This window comes from Malaclemys terrapin, chromosome 2 (genome assembly GCF_027887155.1).
Source record: "Malaclemys terrapin pileata isolate rMalTer1 chromosome 2, rMalTer1.hap1, whole genome shotgun sequence".
Lineage (NCBI taxonomy): Eukaryota > Metazoa > Chordata > Testudines > Emydidae > Malaclemys > Malaclemys terrapin.
Window position 1 is genome coordinate 270,770,440 of NC_071506.1, and position 24,787 is coordinate 270,795,226.

At 41.9% G+C, this 24,787-nt stretch overlaps 1 protein-coding gene across 1 annotated transcript; it reads left to right on the top strand.

Annotated features, from left to right (window-relative positions):
* The first annotated feature begins 292 nt into the window (after window positions 1-292).
* Window positions 293-24,335, top strand: XRCC2 (X-ray repair cross complementing 2). Its single transcript, XM_054021173.1, has 3 exons — window positions 293-428; window positions 7,128-7,209; window positions 22,374-24,335. The coding sequence occupies exons 1-3, from the start codon at window positions 390-392 to the stop codon at window positions 23,087-23,089; spliced, it is 837 nt and encodes a 278-aa protein (XP_053877148.1). The 5' UTR covers window positions 293-389; the 3' UTR covers window positions 23,090-24,335.
* Window positions 24,336-24,787: the final 452 nt, after the last annotated feature.

A 24,787-nucleotide genomic window follows, 5' to 3' on the forward strand; every position in this document is an offset into this window, starting at 1 on the left:
AGTATTCCACTCTGGCCACCAAATAAATTAAAAATCTCACCCCTTAACATTACTGGCCTCTGATGATCACCGAAAATAATTTAAATAGAGCGATGACCATGCAAGGTGCATAATTAACCCCTCCCCATAACAACCTTACCCCCCCCCTGGAGCTCGCGCACGCTGAGCTGTCCAGGGAACCAACTCAATCCCCTAACGCGCAACCGCAACAGAACAAACTACTGCGACACTGCGCATGTGCAGCATCAGCGCCCCAAGAAGGACTGGTCGTGCCAGTCTAGGGGGGCGAAGGGACGTGGTGCACTGCGCATGTGCGACGAGTGGGCGGTGGGGCGGGAGGCGCCGCTGCTACTGGGCCCGGTCCCGCTCCCCACCCCCTCCTCAGCGCTATGAGTGACGGGTTCCGGAAGGCGGAGTCGGGCACTCAGGTGAGGCAGCGCCCCCTCCCCCCGGCCCGGGCCTGGCCACTCTGCCCCCGCAGGGCCCGGGCGCCAGGACTGGAGCGGCCTTCCCCGCACCGCCCCCACGCGGGGCTCGGAGTAGCGCAGCGCAGCGCGGGCCGGGCCGGGCCGGCCTGTCCCGGGTGGTGCCGCCCCTCGCAGCACCCTGGCCGGGGCAGGGGTTCCCCTTTGGCGGGGGCAGGGAGGACACGGACACGTTGAAAAGCCCCGCCTCGGATGTGGGCTGGGAACCCAGGAACTCCCGGCCGCGGTCTCTGCCCGCTGGCTCGTCCGTTTCGCCTCGCTGCAGACTGCATCCTGCCCGGACACGGCGGGGCTGTGTCCCAAGATATGCGCCCCTGGCCCGCTCCGGCCAAGCCGCCAAGTGTTGAAGTATGCGCTTAATTCCCGTGGAAGAAAACGGGGCTTAAGTATGTGACTTGAGTTAAGCAAATGTTTAAATACTTTGCTGAATAGGGTGAATGGCTGAATCAGGGCCTGTATCCACACACAGCTGCATGCTGATATTAACCATGCATGGGACTTGTAGAGCTTCAGTAGTGTGGATAACACTACCTATCCACCTATCTCAAAAAGCTGGAAGGGACCTCGAAAGGTCATCAAGTCCAGCAGCCCCACCCCCACCTTCACTAGCAGGACCAAGTACTGATTTTTGCCCTAGATCCCTAAGTGGCCCCCTCAAGGATTGAGCTCACAACCCTGGGTTTAGCAAGCCAATGCTCAAACCACTGAGCTATCCCTCCCATCCTGCCAAGAGGGGTTCCCGTTGGGGTAGGAATCCACCTCCCCAAAAGGTTCTGTCAACGTAGCACTGTCTATATGGGGGGGTTAGGCTGTCTTAATGGCATCACTCAGGGCGTTGGATCTTTCACACACCTGAGTGATGTAGTTAAACAGCCCTACTTTTATAGTGTAGATAAGGCCTCAGAAAGTTTGAGAGACTGTTGTTCACCTTAATGGACGTAAAGGTAGAGATGAATTGTGGTCACGTAAGCACTTTTTTAAAAACTTGGAAGATTTTAAAATTGCCCTGTGAAGTTTTGCTCCTAGCAATAAGGCTTATGTTTCTTTAACTCTTCATCCAGTTTTTCTCCACCCTCCCACCACCCACCCTCTTTCTCTGACCTTTTGACCCTGACCAATGCTCTGAAAGTCTAAATCTTGCAGCAACACTTCCTTGTAGAATGTTGTGTAGCTCATAAGTAAAAAAATTCTGTGCCAAACAAATAATTCTTCAAAAAATCTCATAAAATGAGCTTTGTAAAAACAGAGTGATAATGGAAGCTGTAAGAGGTGAAGGTAGTAAAAAAGAGTAAGTGAATTTTGATTAAGCAAATAGCTTGTGAAAGGTAAAAATGTCTCTCTCTCATTTTTTGACCAGTGGGTCTCTTAACACTTTTAATATATTGCTGAGAAATGTTGCATATTATTGAATGGCACCCAAAAATGTGCTGAGTACCTCCCAAAAGCCATAGGGAAAAACTCTTCAATGGAACTTAAAGTACCATTAATTTTCAATTGGACTGAGGCTCCTAAGTGATTTTGACATTTTTTGAAAAATTTTCCCAGTGTCCTTTCCTCAGCAAACTTACCATTTAAGGCCCCTGTCCTGAAACTTATTCCACATGGGCAAATGTCTTTTGTCCACAGGGACCCCTATTTTCTACACACCAATAATCACACAAAAAGATCAACTGTGATAGAATGTAAAGTGCAATTATTCAGAAATGTATTGAAAACACATCTAGGCTACTCTCTTACTAAGGTAGATACACACAGAAAAGCACTGGAAGGTAATCATTTTGTGGAAAAAGGTTACGTTTATGTGAAGGAAGAAGTAAGCACCCATAATTAAATTATGGCATGCTGATCTCAATAGTGACCAGATGTTGCTGTATCTTTTCCATTTTTTTCTGTTCAGTTGCTTTCTTTAGCAGTGCTGTGTTAACTGGTTATTTAAGCCATTCACAACAGAAGGTAGAAGCAAGTGATTTCTGTTATTGCAGACTGATCCTTTGATCACTACAAATATTTTACCCTATACAGTAGAAATGTTAAGAAGGTAATATGAAACTGCCTATGCCAGAATATGGCCAAGAGACTAGGTAGTCCCAGCTCTCACGAAAAGTTCAATATATCTTTAACAACCACAAATGGTAAGGTCTCCTCTCTTGTGTCTTATCTGAACATAGTTTTGCTTCAGCCTCATTAGGTGTAGTATGGACAGACCTTTCAGAGAGTTTATTGCAAAGTTGCTTGTTGATCCTGCCAGGAAATCCCACGGTGCATAGCATGATACCAACAGAGCAAGTGTCTGTGGAGATTCTGCTTCAAAACTAGGAAGAAAACACAAGTTTCATAGAAACACAGATGCATTATCATCAATGAATTGTGAATAATCTGTTTAGTGCTCAAGATAAGCACCTGTAGTTATTTTCATTCAAATATGTAAGTATTCAGTTCAGATAACCACAGGTTCATATTTAAGCTATAATCAATGCACCAGATATTTTCTGAGGACTAATGACTGGATGAAAGGAGCTGGAACAATCAGGAACTACTAACTAATCCCCAGGAAATGCCCTATACAGAAAGTATTTTCTATTCTAAAATGAAAGTTGGGGAGGGGAAGAGTATGGATTAAAAAAAAAAGATGCACGTTTAGCTGGAACTGAAATAGCACTTCTTTAAAATTAATGCTGCATCCAGTAGTCAGACTGCTTATATTACCTTAGCATTCAGCAACTAACTAAATGTGAACAACTACATGTACACATTTGCAGAGCCTTGTAAAACAATAGGAACCTGCAAAGCATAGGGCAGGTTTCCAGCACACTTCATATTCTCTTGAGATTCCAAGGAGCCATTAGTTCTAAGACACACTTGTTTTTGTAGTTTTCATAATGTACAGAGACTTACAAAAAACAAGTACATGCTTTTAATACAAACTAGGAAATGCATATTAAGGTAATCTTTGATGCAATGATATGGCAGTTTTTGAAGTGGTGCCTACGTTCAGCCATCATAGCAGGGTACCTTATATTTGTAGAGCAGTACAAGTGACTTAGCCTCACATCCTCCATCCTTTTAAGATGTGTGGCTAAATCCTGCACTGGTCTGAAAATCTCAATCATAGTTTCTAAATTGAATTTTCTTGTCCATGCAAAACTGCCGAGTTAGTTGAATGTAATTTTGTCTTAATTTGTATCAGGAGAGTTGTTGAAACATCCATACTACTAACTTTTCCAATAAAGTGTGTTCTATTTAAAAAGTAGGGAATAATTTCAGTTTGAACACCACCAAATGTCATAGATCTTCCTTTTTTTAAAAAGAAAGAAAAACTTGAACACTATACCAGCTAAATATTGAGTTATACCCTTTTAAGCAAGAACATCTCAAAACATACTTAAGTCTTCCCCCATTCATGTTTAGAGGCATTCTAGTACAAGAAATTTCAGAATGGTGGATGAGCAGTGCTGTGATAAATAAATGTAGTATTGCCAAATTCAGAAGATCAAAAATCATAAGTCAGACTCCAAAAAAATAAAATATGTAAAAGATTATATTGTGGTGGGTTTTGGTCTGTCTTGTTGAGTTTTTTTGTTTTTTGTTGTTGTTTTTTTTTAACTCCCCTTGCCCATCCACAGTATGTGTGTGAGATTTTGTTTCTCACTCTTCCAAAATTATTGGCTAAGATGATTTTGATCTCAGCAGGAGCTCTCATGCTCACATCTGCACATCATTTCCCCAGTAATTAATTCTGCACCCCACTGTCCAAATCTATCTTGTCCTGTCTGTCCCTGCATCGGTTCTTCCCCCACATCAGTTCAACTCATCCCTCCACACCCCATCAGTTCAGCCCCGACAGCCTCACCTCTGCTCCTCCTAGACTCTTCACCCCCATCTCCCAGGCCTGGGGGGAGAGGAGCTGTAACAGCATCTTCCCAGGCTGGGTGTGAGGGGGAGGAGCATAGGAGCTTTCTCCTTTGCTCAAAAGCGTGGAGGAATAGGGAGCAGAGCTGCTGGGCTCGTTCAATCCCCTGTGCTCTCCCAATGAGAATGGCTTCAGGTTGCTGAGGGGAGGGAGAGATAGTGCTCTAGCTATAGCAGCTCTGATGGATTACTTTGCCCTAGAAGGCTGGCAAGTGAGGCATGCAGCAAATCAGAGGGGGTTTCCCCAGGCAGGGCTTAAATTTGCATAAAGGGTGGAGCTTCTCACATCATCTCCAGACAGGCTCCAGGCCCAGCCAAAATCTTGTCATTCACAAAAAAAATCATGAGAGTTGGCAACACTGTAATGTAATGCAATAATTAATCATATCATGGTTGTGCCGAGGATGCTGTGGGAGCCCTAAACACACTTTGTGTTGTGGATTTAAAAGAGTCTTAAACGTTTAATAATGTTTTAATAAACATGAATACAGAAACACGTCTATTTGCTGCTCCCTCTTTATGCCTTTTTTTAGGTTGAAAGAGAGTAACACTATTGGAACTTTGCCTTCAAAAACCATACTTAGCTGAAATCTAATAATTTATCATTCTAGAGGCAAGGCTGTTTGTTCAAAAGTCTTAAATATATTCTTAGTGTCTCAGCTTGACAGCCTGTGTCTCCTGATGGCTGAGGACTTCTTAAGCATCAAAGTAAAGCAGTCCATGATCTTGCGAGACTTGGATCTCTAAAACAGATATTCATATAATATTACTGTTCCCAGCCGAACTGTTATGTAAGTTTTTTAGTAAACTTTATTTGACTTGCAGAACAAAGTAGACTGAGTGTTTTGTCTAGTAAATAGCAGCAAAAGAATGTAAGGAGAAAAAGGCTAGATAGCAGGATAACAAGCTAACCTTTTCAATTACTAATGGATATGTGTTATCTTCTGGACATATATAAAATGAATGACATTTGTAAATATGAACCATTTGCTATGAAAATGTCTCACAGCTAAGTAAATGTGTTAAAACACTCTTTAGAGTTCTTGCATATCATGATATTCTGGTAAATTTCACTTGGCTGCCATCATATTAAACACAGTGGAGCAGTAAAAGTCATGGTTCAGAGAAAGCAGGTAAGCAAAGACAGAAGGGAACAGGAGACTCACAAAGGGGAAAGATGCAGTGCAGGATGATGAGAATGGAGAGAACATAAACACGGGAGGGAGAGATTCCATAAGCACGAGGGAACAGCAGCAGCACAATATAACAGAGCAAGTTATATTCAGTCTCTTCCCTGATCCTGTTTATACAGAATACTATAATATATTTTTTCAGTGAACATTGGTAACAAGTTGCAGTGTCAAAACTGTAACCATGGATCTAACATGTATTATACAAGTATTTCATGCATTGACCAAATGCATGAATAATAGATCCAGTATAATGTCTATTAAAGTGTTTTTATTCTACTTTTAATGAGCATCTCATGAGACTCTTATCAACACACCTGAACAGAACAGTTACGAAGGCAAATACATTGACATTTTATTAATAGAAATGAATGGTACAATGTCTGTGGAAGTGTCTTACTTGGATTCACATCATAACCTCTTGAAGCAAATTCAGTGTCACTTAGAGTTTTTATACTACCATTAAAAGAAAACACAGAAAATTGTTTTTTAAATCATTTAAATTGACAATAGCTAGGGGATTCAGAAGAAAAGTCCATCAAATATAGTGTGGAGGAGGGAGAAATGTGTGCTGGGAAGTTATGTTTAGAGTTATGTGCTGAGTGCCCAAAGGATATGGCTAGGAGGGAGATTTGAGACACTTGTACAGAATTTATTTTATTCTAAAAATCATTAATTTAGAGCTTATGGATGGTTCATGGAGACTGAAGTGCTCTGTCTTCAGGACGTGTACTCTGGCAGCAGTGCAAGCTTTTTTGCCAATGTGCTTTAATCCATGTATGGAAGGACATTTCTAACAGTGGGTGAAGTGTTCATTTCTTGAATTGTTGGCCTCTTTGTTGAGACTGCCAACTATAGTGCATTTTTTATGTGGACACCTGTCCATTTAAGAACTGGCCTAAGAACACCCACTTGCCTTACAAAGGCTGTTGAACAGCCATCGTGTAATGACTTTTGGTAACTACCAGCCTGTGCTGTGTTTGAACAAGTGACGGTGAGGTGATAGGATCTGTAGCCCATCGGAGTCCCACATCTAATGTAAGTTGAAATATGTAAGACGCTTTTACTTATAAATGAGCTGAGGGACTGGATGACTCAGGAGACTGATAATGGGGAATACAGCCTTTCACCTCCAGATCGTTACTTTGAAGTCACTGTCTGATGGCTGTTACAAAAGGAGCTTCTTTCCTTTCATCCTATAAAATGGCAACATTTCCATATTTCAAAGACATCCATTCTTGCAGCAGTTTTATCTGCCATAGCTCATTCTTGTGGTTTTGTAAATACAGGTTCTTACATGGCACTTATCGCCATGGAATCCTGGTGCTCGTTGCTAGGAGAGATAGAAAGTCAACGTCTATTACTGTACTGTCCAATCTCTGAGCTTGCCACATGTCTGCAGAAAGGCATTTTAAAATCAAATTAATCTGTTGACAGAGCTATCATTGAAAACCCCCTAAGTTCTGTGGTTCTGTTGTATCTTGATTCTCATGACCCATTATTTTTAGTTAACACGACGTCTTTTTATCTTTTGTTTTTAAAGCTACTTGCACGACTTGAGGGCAGAAGTTCTCTGAAAAATCTTGAACCTTGTCTGTTTGCAGATGAAGGATTTCCCATTTATGGTAAAATATATATATATATATTTTATATATATATGTGTGTGTGTGATCTTACAAAACTGTACAGTATCAAAGTAAGTTTATGTCAGTCAGGTTACTTCGAGCATGCAAATAGCTGTAAAATCCCAAATTCAGGGAGAGACTAAATGTTGACATAATATACTTAGACTTCTGTAAGGCATTTACATCTATCGGTACTGTAAAACATTTTGATTATGAGACTGGAATAGTATATCAACATGACACACATTTAATGGATTGAAAACTAACTAACTGATAGGTCTGAAAATATAATTGTAAAAGGGGAATCATCTTTGACTGGGTGTGTTACTACTGGGTCCTGCAAGGATCAGTTCTTGGCCTTGTGCTATTTAGCATTTTTATCAGTGACCTAAAGGAAAATATAAAATTATAGATGAGACAAAGAATGGGGGAATGGCTAATAATGAAGAGGACAGGTCACTGATACAGAGCAATCTAGATCACTTAGTAAACTGGGTGCAAGTGTAACCCAGACACCTCCTTAGTGTGGTGTTCTGTCACATCTAGTGGCACCAAGACCACTTAGAGAGAGTTAAATGAGTCTGCTCCTCAGCCTTAGCTAACAGCCACTTGGCTTTTAGCTCCTGCATTAGAGGCACATGCACTAAGCGCCAGAGGTCCCTGGTTCAATCCCACCCGCTGATGACCGGGGTCTGTCAGTGTTACACAAGCAAATAATATACTTTTTGATATGACCGAATGTAAAGTCATTCATGTAGGATCAAAGGCCATGCTGTCCTGGGAAGCAGTGACTCTGAAAAAGACTTGGGGGTAACAATGAATAAGCAACTGAACATGAGTTCCACGGGCAATATTGTGGCCAAAAAGGCTAATGCAATCCTTGGGTGCAGGAACAAGGGAATCTCTAGTAGGAATAGGGAAGTGTTATTACCTCTGTATTTGGCACTGGTGCAACTGCTGCTGAACTGTTGTGTTCTGTTCTGATGTCCAATTCAGGAATGATGTTGGTAAACTGGAGAGCCCCAAGAACTGTTAAAGGACTGAAAGATATGCCTGATAGTGAAAGACTCAAAGAGTTCAATCTGTTTAGTTTTACCAAAAAGATTAAGGGGTGACTTGATCAGTCTGTAAGTTTGGGATACAGAAATTGGATAATACAAGGCTGTTCAATCTAGCAGACAAAAATATAACAAGATCAAATGGCCAGAATTTGGAGCTAGACAAACTGAGTCTCAAAATAAGGCACACACTTTTAACAGTGGGTGTAATTAACCAGTGGAACTGCTTACCTAGGGCTGTGGTGCAAACTCTTATCACTGGCGATTTTTAAATCCAGATTGGAAATTCTTCTAAAAGATATGCTGTAGTTCAAACAGGAATTAATTCAGAGTCTTATGGCCTGAGTTGTATAGGAGGTCAGACTAGATGATCGCAATGGTCCCTTCTGACCTTAGAATCTATGAAATCAAACAGCATACATGTCAATTTGGGGACCACCATCTGGAAAGCAGCAAATATGATAAACTAAAAGGACCTTGCAGTGAGATGCCAATGCTGTTATGTTTGTCTGAGGGAATTTAATGTAAAATTAGAGAGGCAGTAGTGCCACTCTACGTAACCCTGGTGCAACTGCATCTGACTCATTGTGTATACTTCTGATTCCTCCAAATTACTACGAGTATAGGAAGAATTAGAACAAATAACAGGCAATAAAAAGGATCATGATGACTGAGAAAAAGAAAGTGTGTACTGTCTAAAAAAAGATTAATTGTGGAGCATTTGTGTATTTATAGAATTTAGACTACATGTGGAACAAAGATGGTGGCTAGTTGGGAGAACAAGGCAACATCAGTAAGACTATATGAAGGGTAGAGCACAATATGATGAAGTGAAGATTTTTGTTGTTGGTTTTTAAAGATGAAAAAATAAGTAGATGATTTAGATGACTAATTTCTTTTAGTCTTTGCAGAAGAACTGGGAGATCAACAGGAGGGATTTGAATGAGGAAAAGGGTAATGGCCTGGAGTATCAGCTCAGGAAGGCTGTTCCATGATAGTGGGTAACATGAAAGAAAGCATAAACCCAGTTGTAGGGAAAACTGGCCAGTATGATCTTACAGCAGTTGTTGCAGCCATATTGCATGTGTATTTTAAGGCTATCAGACACATGGAGTGGCTGGGTCATAATTGGGGAAATATGGCAACTTAAAATTGAATGAGAGAATTCATGTAAAACTTTTGAACCAACTGTCTTTCAAAAGGCCCTTCTTTGCGGGTAGGGAGGGCACAGATTCTCTCTATGTATGCGTGGCTCCCCCTCACCTAGATTAGTATTCAGTGTACGAATTCATAACCTAAATTAAAATTTATCCAATGGCTTTTGCAACTCCTATTTGTACTCTATCAGTGTATGGACTTTTACTGAGATATTCATCTTCTCAACATTTACTTTTGTTGAAAGATGGACTCAATTTAATATTTGTTTCAAGAATTAAATTTTGCAGTTGTCATTTCCAGTGGGAAAGCATTAAACAGATTCACTGTAACAGCTGCTTTTTTGGGTGCCTGTTCCAGCTTCCTGCACCAGCAAACTGTCATACAGGTGAAACCTTTTGGTTCAGAGAAGTTTGAACACTTTCACAATAAGGCTAATTCACATTAGTGAAGTTTTCTCAGCTCAGGACTGCTTTCTTACTCCATAATAGTAAGAAAAACCAACTACTGAAATTGGTAAGTACTCTAAATAATGTTCTGTAGGGTTTGCAGAAAGGATAACCTCTCTTTTTAAAACAAACACAAAAAAACCTAATGACTTTTCAGTCTGTTCTTTACTTCTTGGGTGCAAAGTACCAAATAGAGATTTAGCTGGGACTATTTCTTGATGCCCTTCTCTTATAATAATAATATATGGAGATATACCTATCTCATAGAACTGGAAGGGGCCCTGAAAGATCATTGAGTCCAGCCCCCTGCCTTCACTAGCAGGACCAAGTACTTATTTTGCCCCAGATCCCTAAGTGGCCCCCTCAAGGATTGAACTCACAACTTTGGGTTTAGCAGGCCAATGCTCAAACCACCAAGCTATCCCTCCCCCCGATGCCCTTCTCTTTTCTGTGGATGTGAACCAAAATAATACCAATCTTAAATTTGTAGGTAGGGCCAAATATGGTCTTCACAGAAGTGGAGTTGTACAGGATGTAAACTAGTACAGATTTTGACCTGTATTAATTAATTTTTGTTATGCAGACCCTTAATGTTACAAGTTCATTTAAAAGAATCCTGCAAGTCATTTTTACTTACCTGAGCCCATATACTTGTTATTTTGATCTTTTTTCCTAGCTATGCTGGTTTAAACCCCTGATGAAAATCTAACTTTCTATTAGTCCTCTCACCTTAATTAGTTTCATTTTTGTAAGTTGTCTTAGCCACGTTACCATGCCATATATGTGAATTATTTCATAAACATCTTCACAGAAAATTTTATTTATTTTTTAGCATTTTATTAAATTAGCTATGCTTTTTCCTGTTTTCATTGTATTTGAAACAGAACAATATGTACTGTAATGTTTAAATAAATTCTACATGATTCCATTATAGGCAACCAAGTATTCATAATGGATAGTCAGAGCATCATAAAATAGAAGCAACGAACATTTGGAGCTGTAGTGATATTCCAGCCACTGTTCCTAATCATGAGGGAATTGTGCCTTTAAGGATACATCAGCACATTACATAATACTGTACTGTATTCCTAAATAGTGGAAATGGCATGAGCTTTAAAAATAATTTTCCACTAGTGCCAATCAAGTTTCTCTCTACCACCTTTGAATATCAAGCTTAGGTGTGGGTGTAAATGTACAGCTCTGATTTTCAGCTTTAATATGACACCCAAAATTAATTTGAGGTAAACATTTCCTCCCCCTACCTTCACTTGCAAAAAGTAGAGAATAGTGACAGCCTCTGCCCAATTTCCTAAATGACTAACCTATCATTGTCACAAAGCATCTGATAGTGTGAAAGCTGCAACAGCCTATAGTTAAGGCTACGATTTAGTCACGAGTATTTTTAGTAAAAGTCATGCACAGGTCATGGGCAAGAAACAAAAAGTCACAGCCCCTGACCTCTCCATGGCTTGTACTATAAATACCCCTAACTAAATCTTAGCTGTTGGGGTGGGGGGCGGGAGCACTCCAGTGGGCGCTGACGCTGCTCTGGGAAGGGATGGCCCGGGGCCCTGCCACTGCTGCTCCAGGCAGGGGACAGTCCAGGGCCCCGTTGCTGCTGCTCCGGGTGGGGGGTGGCCCGGGGCATCACTTCTCTGGGGCAGCGCCCAGGACCAGCTGCTGGCCCCGGGCCACCTGAGCAGCGGCCGATGCAGCTGGCCCTGGGGTCAGCTGCATTGGCCGCTGCAGAAGTCACAGAGATCCTGGAAAGTCATGAAATCTGACCTCCATGAAGGACTTGTAGCCTTACCTATAGAATAATACACATCACCATCACTAGCACTAAGTGTGATAATAGCCTGACTTGAATTATCTACTGGGCTGCAGTGCAATGGAATAGTTCTACCAGCATTTGCTAATTAGTAATACTTAATTACTGCTGTGTGCTTTCTGAGATAGGATGGCTAGAACTAAGCACAGTATTCTAGGTGAGAACATACCATCTATTTATATAATAGCATTTGAGGGTATGTCTATACAGCAGCATACATTCGGGCTTGAGCCTGGGCTGAAGCCTAACTCTCTTTACATGCACACACCAATTGTGCTACCCTAGGGCTTAGACCTAGGGTCCCAGGACTCTGCAGGTCCCGGAAGTCCTTTGGGTGTATCCCAGAGTTCCCAGCAGCAGAGGAGCAGTGTTGTAGGCAGCCAGTGCAGTGGCCGGAAGCACCATTACTGCCTTCCTGTTCCAGCTCCTCCTTGCTGCTGCACGGAGCTTGCCTGGAGCAGGGAGCAAAGCTGACAGGCAGGAGGTAACTTCTGGCCACCGGGATGTTGGGAGTCATCCCTCACCCAGCACTACAGCTCCCCTTCCCTTCAGGGGACCTCTTGGTCCCACTCCGGTCTCTGGCCCTTGCTCCTGGGCCAGTGACACCCAGATCTTTTTCCCTGTATGATTACAGATAATTAGAACCAATCTGTACTTATGAATAATCCAGGGTATTCTTTACAGTGTGCATCAACTTGAATTCTACAGTACTGAATTTCATCTGACATCTGGCTGCTCATTCACCTCGCTCTGATAGGGCCTCAATCTCTAGCCTTGATTGATCTAATTAGCTTTGTGTCATCTGGAAACTTTGCCATGCCATCAGCACATTTTTTCATGTTGCTGTTCATCTACATGGTCTATTAGTAAATATTAGGCATCACCAGTCCTAATATGGAAACCTTCTGTTAACCTCCTTCCATATTAAACTGGCCACTTATTCCTGCTCTGTATCTTAGTCTATGACAGTACAGTACTTCTTATCCCATAGTTATTTCCCCTCTTTTAGAGCACTTTGAGATCTACTGACAAAAATATAACAGGTGGTATTAGGTAGTATTAATATTTATTACTTTGTTTCCTTAACAGTCTCTTGTGAGAGACTTTGTCAAAGATTTTTTTGAAAGTCCAGTTGTCAGCCAGTTCTCCTTCCTCTGTTGTGTCATGGTTTGCTTGCTCTGATCCGCAAGGGTGAACTTCCTCCTCTTATCTTACTCAAGCAGCCCAGTCACTAACTTCGTGAAAATCTAAATTTATAAATTATGCTATAAAGGGCTCTCATTACATAGTGGTTCTTATTGCGGGCAGCCTCTTTGATAATCACAAAGGCACAGAAGTTCCCTGCTCCTTCAAGTTTTTTTACAGTCCAAAGTGCACTTCTTTTGAGAGAATGGGTGTTAACTTCAAAGTCCAATTCAGACATAAGTCGTACCTAACAGTATCCAACAAACTTCAGAAGGAGTTTAAATAAGATGTCTTGTCCTTAGATTAAAACCAGTAAACCCTCGGAGAAACTTTTAGAATAGATTTTCATGAAACTTACCATTTTTATGTAATTAAACTTTTTGGAAGCATTTATCAGGTCATACCGGTCCCCAATGCTTGCTGAGAACTCTTTCCCCAAAGCAGAGTTTACACAAGGTAACTTTATATGAATACACACAAAAACGAAAACATCTTTTAAACTGACAAAACCAAATATTTACTTCATAGAATAACTTATAATTTTCTTAAACTCACCACTGAGAACAGTGAAACAGTGCTATCCCCTACTTCACCTAAACCATTGTGTAGCATTGTTGTGTGCGTTTTGAACAAGCTGTATTTCACTTCAGAGATGGATGAAACAACTCTTAATGTTTAATTGACAAATCCAGTAACTGAGCAACATTCAAAATTGCCATTGAAGGCAATGGAAGTCTTGTGCAGAAGCCAATGCCAGGACCGAGCCTATATTTTGTAAAGCACTTTTCAGAAAAAGAGAAATTAGTTCTAAAATATTTCAAAGGCTCAGAGAAGGAGCTGGAGGAAATGACACCACCCAGCATATTTGAAATGACTTCTTCATGCCAGGTTCATATTGTAACAGGGTTCTGTGATTGTGGTCATGTCCTCAGCACAGTATATGTGACATAACAGATGCCTGAAAGTAGCAGTGTTAAATATTGCGAACTCTGAATAGGAGAGGAAAGTGAGGATTTATTTAATATACTGAATAGTCCTTGCCCTTAGTCTAGCAAAGGGTATTCAGCACAAACAAACAAACCCTGACTGCCTCCCAGGCCCTTCCGTATAATTTTGGAAACATCAAAAATTGAACTCCAGTTTGAAAAGACACTGCTGAATTTCACATGGAGAGAGAGTTTTCATGTGCGGCTGAAGTGGTTAGAACTGTCACATCATGTGTAAATTACCTCTAACACTTCCAGTGTGTGAAGCAAGAGTCTCGATTCACTGCTACTTCCCTTGTCCCAACTTCTCCATGATAGTCTGTGTACTTGTGAACAATAATAACCTATGAAAGTTGAGTAATGACTTGAAAAACCCTATTAACTCAGACAGGCACAAACATATTGGAGCAAAGCTGCAATTAATTCTCTGCTCTTGCCTTCCTCTGGAAAGCTCTTACCCCATTTACACTTGCCTTGGTCATGGAAATGCAAAGCTTGCTGCAGTTACAGTTGTGCAATTCTAATTCTGCCAGAATAGAGCAGTTAAATGTCCACCTTACTGCATATGCTTTTACCATAATGGGTGAAGCCCTACATGGAATTAGCATACACCATAAAAAAGAGAATAGTAGCTTTCTAAAATGAAAAAGAGAGCAATTAATAAATAAGTTAACTTTTATCTTCCTCTGATGTAAGACTGAATTTTTAGGTGTCTTGCATGTGTATCTGACAAAAGAACCACCTCCCTACTAATGGATTATACTTTCTAGTTTGTCTTTTTAACACTTCTTTGCATTCGGGAGTGTGTTTTTAATTTATTATTTCAATTGTAGATGAAGCAGAATTTTCCAAGTAGGTTGCATCTGCCTGCAAAGAGAAAAATCCCCACCTCAGATGGCAGAAGAGTAGCTTCCTAGCTCCCCTGCAATCTGCAATTCCATCTTCCCAAAAGATGCAGTTTCATATTGCAAGCACTGTCTGAGAAAATATGTAATAAATCATAGAATTATAGAAATGTAGGACTGGAAGGGACCTTGTTAACTTATCTAGTCCAGTCCCCTGCACTGAGGCAAGGTAATCTGCTGACTTTCCCATTGTCAGTCACAGGTACACATCACTAGCTAGTGAAGGGGAACAAGCACATTGCATACCTGAAACACTACAGGCCTGTTGATTCTACAAAAATAGACATGTCTAAACATGACAGTGACATGTAACATGTTTTTTCTTCCCTATGTTATCTCCATTTTTATTTTTTCTTTGTATATTTATCAGAAATAAAAGTACAGTCTTAGTCTATTATGTAGCAGCCCCCTCTTCAAGCCCTATCCACCTGTAATGACAGAGGTGCTGCCAGTCAGTGTTGTCCAGTTGCCAATCTTTCATCAATAGCAATTTCTTTAACACTAAGTCCTTGTCTATATGGGGGGTCGGGGTTTAGTTTGCACACCAACTAGTACGCCATACTAATAGCATGCACTCGGGATAGCTGTGTCTTTTTTCAGTTTGCATCATTGTGTATACATGCCTGGGGTTTGGTGCATAGAATCATAGAATATCAGGGCTGGAAGGGACCTCAGGAGGTCATCTAGTCCAACCCCCCATACTAAGCATATGGCAGTCTAGGATGGTATCCCATGGTCCTTTGCTTCATTGCTGACCTATGTGCATTCTTGGATTTTTCTCACTGCACATTGTGGGATGAATAGAGGAAGCCAGTGGAATATTAGGACTTGGGGTGAAATTCAAAGTATCCTATGATTCTGCTGTCTCCACCTCATGCTTCCTCTCTGTCTGGGCAAGCTAGCACCATTTTAAATTGCTGTCTGTTGGTCAGCGTGGACCAACAATGCATCTTGCAGCTTTGGTGGCAACCCCAAATATACAGAGGCTGTTTGGGCTTTTTTTGAGCTGTTGAAGCTATAGGGCTTTGGCTTTGGACTTCACCCACTGCACCACTGAGCAGATGATGTGGCGGCAGTAACAGCTCCTCCAGTAGCAACAGCAGTGTTGGCAGAAGATGGAGGATGAGGAAGATGACAACAATCAACTGCAAGTATGTGAGCTCTTTCTGGAGCAGCTTCACATGGGGCAGTATTATTTCTAGACTCAGAAATCCAGTGTTGATTGGTGGGAAAGAATCATTCTGCAGACCTGGGCTGACCAGCAGTGGCAAGAGAATTTCAGAATGGAAAAGGTAACCTTTTTTCAGATCTGTGCTGAACTAGCACTGGCGCTGCAGTGACAGTGTACCAACATGTGGTAACACAGATCATTTGAGAAGTGGATCACCGGTGCCATCTGGAAGCTGGCCACCCAGAACGTTACCAGTCCATAGCCAATAAATTCAGCATAGTGGCCCCAACAGTCGATCTCCCTGTCATGCAGGTGTGTGGTGCCATGCATAAGGTAAGGTACTGTTGCACCAGGTTATAAAGCTTGGTAATGCTCAAGAGATTATTGACGGCTTTGCACAACGGCGGATGCGTCACTCAATAATTGCCTGTTCTGTTCATTGGCTCTGAAGCACCTGGCATTGGCCACTGTTGGAAGACAGGATACCATTGGTCTGATCCAGCATAGCCATTCTTATGTTCTTATGCATACGTGGGGCTCCCAAACTGTATTGTGCCAGTGGATGGGACCCATGTGCCTGTTTTCCCACACACACCAGGGCTCTGAGTTTACAAACAGAAAGGGGAATTTCTCCATGGTGCTCCAAGGCTAATTGGCCACCATGGCAGGTTCATAACATAAATGCGGGATGGTCTGGAAGGGTCCACAATGCTACGATCTTTTGCAACTCAGCTCTATTGACCGTAATGAATATAGGAGACTTTGCCCCCAAGATCACTGTGGACAATAATGGAGTGGATGTTGGTTTGATTATCCTGGGATACCCAGCACATCCTCTGCTTCCCTGGCTAGTGAAGCTGTTCACAGACCACTTGGACAAAAGGAAGGAACTGTTTAACTATAACCTCAGAAGTTGCAGATGAGAGTGGAGTGTGCATTTGGCTGTCTATAAGGAAGGTGGTGCTGTTTGTGGAATAAGTTGGAAGCCTCAGAAAAAACCTTGCCTAAAATTATAGCTGCATGTAGTATTTTGCACTGAATTTGTGCGAGTAAGGGAGAAAGGCTTAACGATGGGTGAGAGGTTGAGGTGTAGAGACTTGCTCAGCAGTCTGAGCATCCAACAAGGCATCGACTAGAAAATGGAAACAGCTTGGGCAATACTGTCAGGGATACCTATTGCTCTTTCTTTGAGTCTCAAGCCTGAAACTGGGAGCAGGGAGGAATGGTTTATGAGCACTGCAGTGTCTCTTATGGGTGGTAGAAGTGGAACATCGTGCCACTCATTATTTTGTCTTATGCCTGTATCTTTATACTTATGCAAAATTTACAGTTTTTCTGTGTACCATTCATTGCAGATGCTTTCTGAATACCTTTTTTTAATTAAACAACAATTTAGTATGTGACAACCAGAAATAAACCTTTAATTAGAACAACAATGAAACACAGCTTTAAAATGAGGCCGTGCATTAGAGGGCAGCACACAATAGCATGGGGGAGCAAAGAGAGGTTCCAATTCATAGATGAGTAAACGCCCTGCCTCTGCCTCTTCTTGTTCTTCTCCGTTCTGGTGTCGAGTATCAGGGCTCAAAGTTTTTGGGCTGTTAGATGGCTCGAAAGAGCCGGGCTCCCAAGTGCAATTGTTCTTGCTGTCATGAGCTTGGGATAGGGAAATAAATGGCAGTGGGATTAGGAAGGGAACTTATGATGGTGTTCCCAGTACCCAGTATTGTCCAGGGCTGCAGAACATGGCTGCGTCCTGGTTGAGGGCACTGGATTGTTTGTGTGTTCACTAGCAGCATGCACTGCAGCAGAGTATTCTGCTTCTGTATTACCCTCCAGGAGTTGCCTCGGCATGTCTCTGCAGTGTCTTTAGCCATAGCAACACTGTCTCTAGCCACTTTACAGCTCTCTCTGGATAGCTCCATGTCTTTTTCTCTCTGACCTCAAGTGCAACCTTCAGCTCACCATTGGTTTCAAGCTTTTGGGGAGAGTCTGCAGTGAGGTTTGCAAACATTTCATCCTGAGTTTTCTTTCCTCCTCAAGGTGGCTTCTCCACCACTGGCAATTTTTAAATCAAGATTGGATGTTTTGTTCTAAAAGATCAGCTCTGGGAATTATTTTGGGGAAAGTCTGTGGCCTGTGTTATACAGGAGGTGAGACTAGATGATCACAATGGTCTTTTTTGGCCTTGGAATCTATGAAAGTTAGCCAGCCGCTCAGCCATTGATAAATCCCTGACCTTCAGTGTCTGCCTGCTGCAGGTGCCATTGCAGGGAGTAGGGTTAAAAAACAAGTGGTTATTGTTCATATTCCAAAGAGGCTATGATAGCTTTTAACATCTATTTCTCATTTCCCCTCCCTAAGATTCTTTCCAGTCTTGGGTGGACTTCAGAGATGGTAAGTGGTGTGTGCATGGGGGCTAGTTTGGGATTTTTGAGTGTGCAATGTATGCTCTTTGGGTTTGTAGTTGTGCCCTGAAGGCTGTGGGGGGTTGGGAATTATGGCTGTGTTTGTAGTTAGTTAGGCTGTGCCTTGCGGGTGCTTATGCAGTGTTGGAGGAGTAAGCAGGGGACATCTGGAGGCAAATATCTATGCCCACATCTGGAATACTGTGTGCAGATGTGGTTGCCCCATCTCAAAAAAGATATATTGGAATTGGAAAAGGTTCAGAAAGGGGCAACAAAAATTATTAGGGGTATGGAGCAGCTGCCATATGAGGAGAGATTAAGACTTGGACTTTTCAGCTTGGAAAAGAGACAGCGAAGGGGAGATATGATTGAGGTCTATAAAATCATGACTGGTATAGAGAAAGTAGATAAGGAAGTGGTGTTTACTACTTCTCATAACACAAGAACTAGGGGTCATCAAATGAAATTAATAGGCAGCAGGTTTAAAACAAATAAAAGGAAGTATTGCTTCACACAACGCACAGTCAACCTGTGGAACTCCTTGCCAGAGGATGTTGTGAAGGCCAAGACTATAACAGGGTTCAAAAAAAGAACTAGATAAATTCATGGAGGATGGGTACATCAATGGCTATTAGCCAGGATGGGCAGGAATGGTGTCCCTAGCCTCTGTTTGCCAGAAGGTGGGAATGAGCGACGGGATGGATCACTTGATGATTACCTGTTCTGTTCATTCCCTCTGGGGCACCTGGCACTGGCCACTGTCGGAAGACAGGATAATGGGCTAGATGGACCCTTGGTCTGACCCATTAGGGCCATTCTTATTTTCTTATGTTCAAACGGGACAGTAATCCCCTCTGCATCCCTATTAGGCTGTCCTGACTCTGGACAGCGTTACACTGAGGCAGGTGCAAAGAATGGTCTTATTCAGAGGGGCAAAGGACAGACCATCAAGACAGAAGCTGATTGCTTGGCTGATCCACTTGCCATTTTGAAAAGGGACCGTATGGCTGAGGGAGGCTGGAGCTCGAGACTCAGAAAAACTCACAGCTCACATCTTACAAAAATGGCTGCAGTGTGTGGCACCTGGAACAGAAGGTTGCACAGCAGTATGATAGGGAAATAAATGGCATCTGAGAGCATGGCAGGGCGGGTACAGCAGGAAATTATGATGGTGTTCCCAGTACCCTGTATTGGCCAGTAGCTGCACTGGACTTGCGTGCTGAGGGTCCCTCCATAGGATCAGCCTCCTGAGTCCCAGGCTGGGTTTTTGACTGGGAATCAGGCTCACTTTCTACACAGCTGCTCTCATGGTCTGGAGTACCAAAGAAATCCTGGCTTCTATGGATAGCTCTTCACTGCCCTCCTCATGTCCCTCCTTCAATGACTCTTGCTGCTTGTCCTTGGGGGAGAGGTGCAGGGTCCACAGCCTCCTTGGGTTCAGTAGTGGTGTAATCACATAATATCTTGTCCAACTTCTTAAAAAATAGGCAGGTTATATTTCCACGTCTGGACCGCTTCTTGGCATCCTACTTTTAAAGTAAGCTTCCTTGAGCTGTTTGATCTTTATCTGGCACTGCTCAGTGTCCCAGTTGTGACCTGTGGACATCTGACTAGCAGTGTCCACAAACATATCTTTATTGCAGAGGCTGGCCTCAAGAGCTTATTGCCCCAGTTCTGCTGCTCAGATGGCAGTGAGTCTCGCCTCAAGCATCTGTTTTGAGCTGTGCTATGTTGTAAAGGCTGTGAGAGTCATATTGCTATAATGCCAATAATATTGGAATCCAGGAGCAAATGGGGTGATCCTGGCATTGTGCCAGCTTTTAAACTGGAGCGGGGACATCTGGTCAACTTCACCCAATAGCAGTGGAGAGCACACAGGTGCACAGACAGGTCAGTAATGGGCGCTGCAGAGCAATGTGGGATAGCAGTTGGATGACTGCCAAAGTAACGTGCAACATCATTGCATCCACGTGAACAATAGAGCACACTAATTTGCATCAAACTTAATACAATTTGAAAGAGGACTCCAGAGTTTGTGATAAATACAGAGCTAGTGCACTCTAAGGAATTGCGTCATGTACGAAGGCATTTTCGGACCAGACCAACTTGAGTTAGTGTAGACTAAACTCCTTTGTATAGACAAGCCTTAATTAACAGCAGGTGAAACTTAATTATGTGTTTGCGGTGGGAGGGGGAATAGAAAAAGGAAATTACTTGTTCATGTGCAGTCATCAGTAGCATATAGTTGTTAAACTATTAGCCACAAAATGGATTTTTCATGTGAAATGTGATTTTAGTTTCTGTGTTATCATATATTGCATTAACCATTGTAGTAATCATTGTAGGACATACTGATAAAGCAGCATGAAGAATTGTATTTTGCAGGGTTTAATTAGACATCAAAATTAGGCAAAATAATGCAAATGTACTGTTGGGGATTTTGGGGTGAAAAGTCAAAACTCGGTTGTTCTTTTTAATTTCATTTAGGAGATCTCTTTATTTTATGTTTTAGTACTGAATACCATTGACATGCATCATCAGTTGAATCTGTGATGTATGTTCCTTGCTTCTTTCAGGGGGCTGACTGGGACAGGAATGGGAGAAGGGAGTGTTCTACATTTGTTCTACTTGTCAAAACAACAAGAAGCCACAGAGTTCCCTGGGCCAAAAGGAAGAATTGGCTTATTTTCAGGAGTTCTGATAAGGATGTAGCAATCTGGTTTAACAGTAACAAGTACAGTGATTCTCAAACTTTTCTTTTTTTACTGGTGACCCCTTTCACATAGCAAGCCTCGGAGTGCGACACCCCCCCACCACCCACCTTGTCATAACTATAAAGGGAAGGGTAACAGCCCTCATGTGTACAATACTATAAAATCCCTCCTGGCCAGAGACTCCAAAATCCTTTTACCTGTAAAGGGTTAAGAAGCTCAGGTAACTTGGCTGACACCTGACCCAAAGGACCAATAAGCGGACAAGATACTTTCAAATCTTGGTGAGGGGGAAGGCTTTTGTTTGTGCTCTTTGTTTTGGGGGGAGTTCGCTCTTGGGGCTAAGAGGGACCAGACATCAATCCATGCTCTCCAGATCTTTCTGAACAAGTCTCTCATATTTCAAACTTGTAAGTACAGCCAGGCAAGGCGTGTTAGTTTTATCTTTGTTTTCTCAACTTGTAAATGTACCTTTTGCTAGGGTGTTTACCTCTGTTTGCTGTAACTTTGAACCTAAGGCTAGAGGGGGTTCCTCTGGGCTCTTTAAGTTTGATTACCCTGTAAAGTTATTTTCCATTCTGATTTTACAGAGATGATTTTTACCTTTTTCTTTAATTAAAAGTCTTCTTTTTAAGAACCTGATTGATTTTTTCCTTATTCTAAAATCCAAGGGGATTGATCTGGACTCACCAGGAATTGGGGGGGGAAAGGGAAGGGGAGGGGGAAATTATTAATTCCTCCTTGTTTTAAGATCCAAGGGGTTTTGGATCAGTGTTCACCAGGGAGTTGGTGGAAGAGTCTCAAGGCTACCCAGGGAAGGGAGTTAGCCCATTAGGAGTGGTGGCAGCGGACCAGATCTAAGCTGGTAGTTAAACTTAGAAGTTTTCATGCAGGTCCCACATCTTTTCCCTAAAGTTCAGAGTGGGGAAGGAGCCTTGACACACCTTATAAATTAAAAACACATTTTTGTATATTTAACACCATTATAAATGCTGGAGGCAAAGTGGGGTTTGGGATGGAGACTGACCGCTCACAACCCCCCTTGTAATAGCCTCATGACCCCTTGAGGGGTCCCGACCCCCAGTTTGAGAACCCCTGAACTAGTAGATGTAGATCAAGGGGGCTCAAAATACTCTTCTGGACTTCTTTTTTCTGAAGCAATGAGCACTTGCAGCTGTCAATGCGCGCTAGCAGCTCCCAATGAAGTAAAATCAGGTCAGTAAACCTTGAAAATGGAGCACATGTTGCTTACAAACTATCTCATGTGCTTGGTTTTTTAATTTTGTTTTCTTTTTTTATTCTCAGGAGATGTCGTTGAATTCCATGGTCCAGAAGGAACAGGAAAAACAGAAATGCTTTATTACCTGATAGCCCGCTGTGTCCTTCCAAAATCGGGAGGAGGCCTAGAAGTAGAAGTCATGTTCATTGATACAGACTACCATTTTGACATGCTTCGCCTAGTTACCATTCTTGAACACAGACTGTCCCAAAGCACAGAAGAAATGATCAAACAGTGCCTTGGAAGGCTTTTCCTGGTTAATTGCAATAGCAGCACCCAGTTGCTTCTCACTCTTTACTCTCTAGAAAACAAGTTTTGTGCTCACCCTTCTCTCTGCATTGTGATTTTAGATAGTATATCAGCTTTTTATTGGATAGATAGAAGCAATGGAGGCGAGAGCTTTAACATTCAGGAGATGAATCTGAAGAGATGTGCTGAATTTCTTGAGACGCTAGTAAGGGAGCATCATTTGGTCCTGTTTGCAACAACACAAACGATTATGCAGAAATCTTCAAACTCCACAGAAAGCGCCATTCCTTTAAAACTTCACTGTGAAGCTGATGTAGAGTATAGGCCTTATCTTTGTAAATCATGGCAACAAATGGTAACCCACAGAATATTTTTCTCTAAGCAATGTGATTTTAGCAGTAGCAAAGCGTTTTCGATTGTTTCTTGTCACACCAAAAAAAAACATGTCATAAAATGTTCATTCAGTGTTGCAGAATGTGGAGTTCAGTTTTAACTTCAGCCTGTCTCTAAAACTGTAGTAAATCTTGGCACATCACAGTCTACTTAGCTTTAATTTAAGTAGTTTAAAAAAAAAATCTTTTAACCTATTTTATTATCTCAGATTGTTAATTTTGTCACCCACCTTTAAACATCTTAAACTCAGTAAACGGCAGAGGAGTTTAAAGCTTTGAATTTCTGCAGAAGGTCAGCTTAAAATAGAGGAGAATGTTGAAACTGCTTGTATGTGGTTGATGCATAAAGAGATTAAATGAAGAAGATTAAAAGTTTAGGGCATCTTTAACTCCTAATATACTTATGTAATGTAACAGAGAGAGTATACAACCAAATGCACTGACTTCAGCTCTGTGTCATAACCATCTTCCAGCGACTTATGCTAGTGATTGTGTTTAGGCAAATGTTAGCTCTTTGTAAATATTGGTCTTAATTCACTCCCATTAGCATGGGACTATACACTGTGCATACATCCTGTGTCAGCAGGCACAGTTACACCCAAGGGGACGGAGAGATTCATCTCCTGCAGGGAAAGATATGTAGTGTTGGTCAGGGTGGTCCTAGCCAGCACTGCCCATTTGTGGAGTGTCACATGCTGGGGGAATAGGGATTATGGCTGTCACTGTTCTGCCAGCAGTCTACAAGCATCTGCAGCCCTCCCAAAGTTGAGGGACACAGGGCCATAGTTGACTGATCCTAGGAGGTAGCTCGAGGCCCCTGTAAGTTAGTGACAGACCTAGCAAGTAGTTAACATTTGAAAGGAAAAGGGCTAGAAACTTAATTTTTTTAAATAAAATTTCTAGCTCCCCTTCTCCCCCAAATCTGCAATGCCATATCTCTGAGTTTTATGGGCCAAAAGGCTGTGGTTGCTCACAACCACAAGCAACGTGGTTTGTGTTACAAGTTTTAGATCCTCATTTATTATTATCCCAGACACTGTTTGGAAAATCAATCTAGCCACAGAAATGCTCACCCAATTGTGTAAATACCTAACTTAGGGATCTCTTACTTTCGAATGTTCATCAGTCCACTACCCTATGTCCCCCTTTAGGTGTATCAGCTCTACAAAGCCAAGGGATTGCATGGACCATCATAATGCTAAAATGTATTCTCAAAAAGCTCCTCTACATTTCATTTTCTTTTGATCTAGGTTTTATATCATGTCCTCCAGTATTTGAGCATTCTTTGTACCATGCTATCTCCTGCACACTGTATTTTAATAAATAAAGACACACATGTGTAAATCATATGATTTGAAAAAGGCAGAGGAGAAGACTCCTGGCTAAACAGCATATATTTCTTGGTGCACTTTATGTTCAAAGCCATGTGCATCAGTTAGTTTAGTAATCATACAATAAGTTCCTTATTGCATAACCTTTTAGAGGTATTGTTAAATGTTACTACCCTTTTACAACTGTTTCACCTCTGTGAAATGAATTTTCATCCAAGTATAGTTCCTAGCACTAAGGTATTACAATTACTAGTCTCAGAAGCCCAGAATTTTCAATAAAGAGAGACTGACGCATTTTCACGCCTAGAGAGGAAGTGGGTAGAGAATGGAAGATTGATAAGGAAAGCTTGCACACCTCCTGCCCCTAATGGTGGATAGAGAATACTTTAGTTTCAATGGCTGTTAATTTTGGTTCCTTTCACAGACACTAAAGACTGATTTACAGTGGTGAATGTAATATACTACCAC

Coding starts and splice junctions, on each gene's coding strand:
- XRCC2 (XM_054021173.1), top strand. CDS start 390: ATGAGTGACGGGTTCCGGAAGGCGGAGTCGGGCACTCAG. Junction 429..7,127: donor AGGCGGAGTCGGGCACTCAG/GTGAGGCAGCGC, acceptor TTGTTTTTAAAG/CTACTTGCACGACTTGAGGG. Junction 7,210..22,373: donor TGAAGGATTTCCCATTTATG/GTAAAATATATA, acceptor TTTTATTCTCAG/GAGATGTCGTTGAATTCCAT.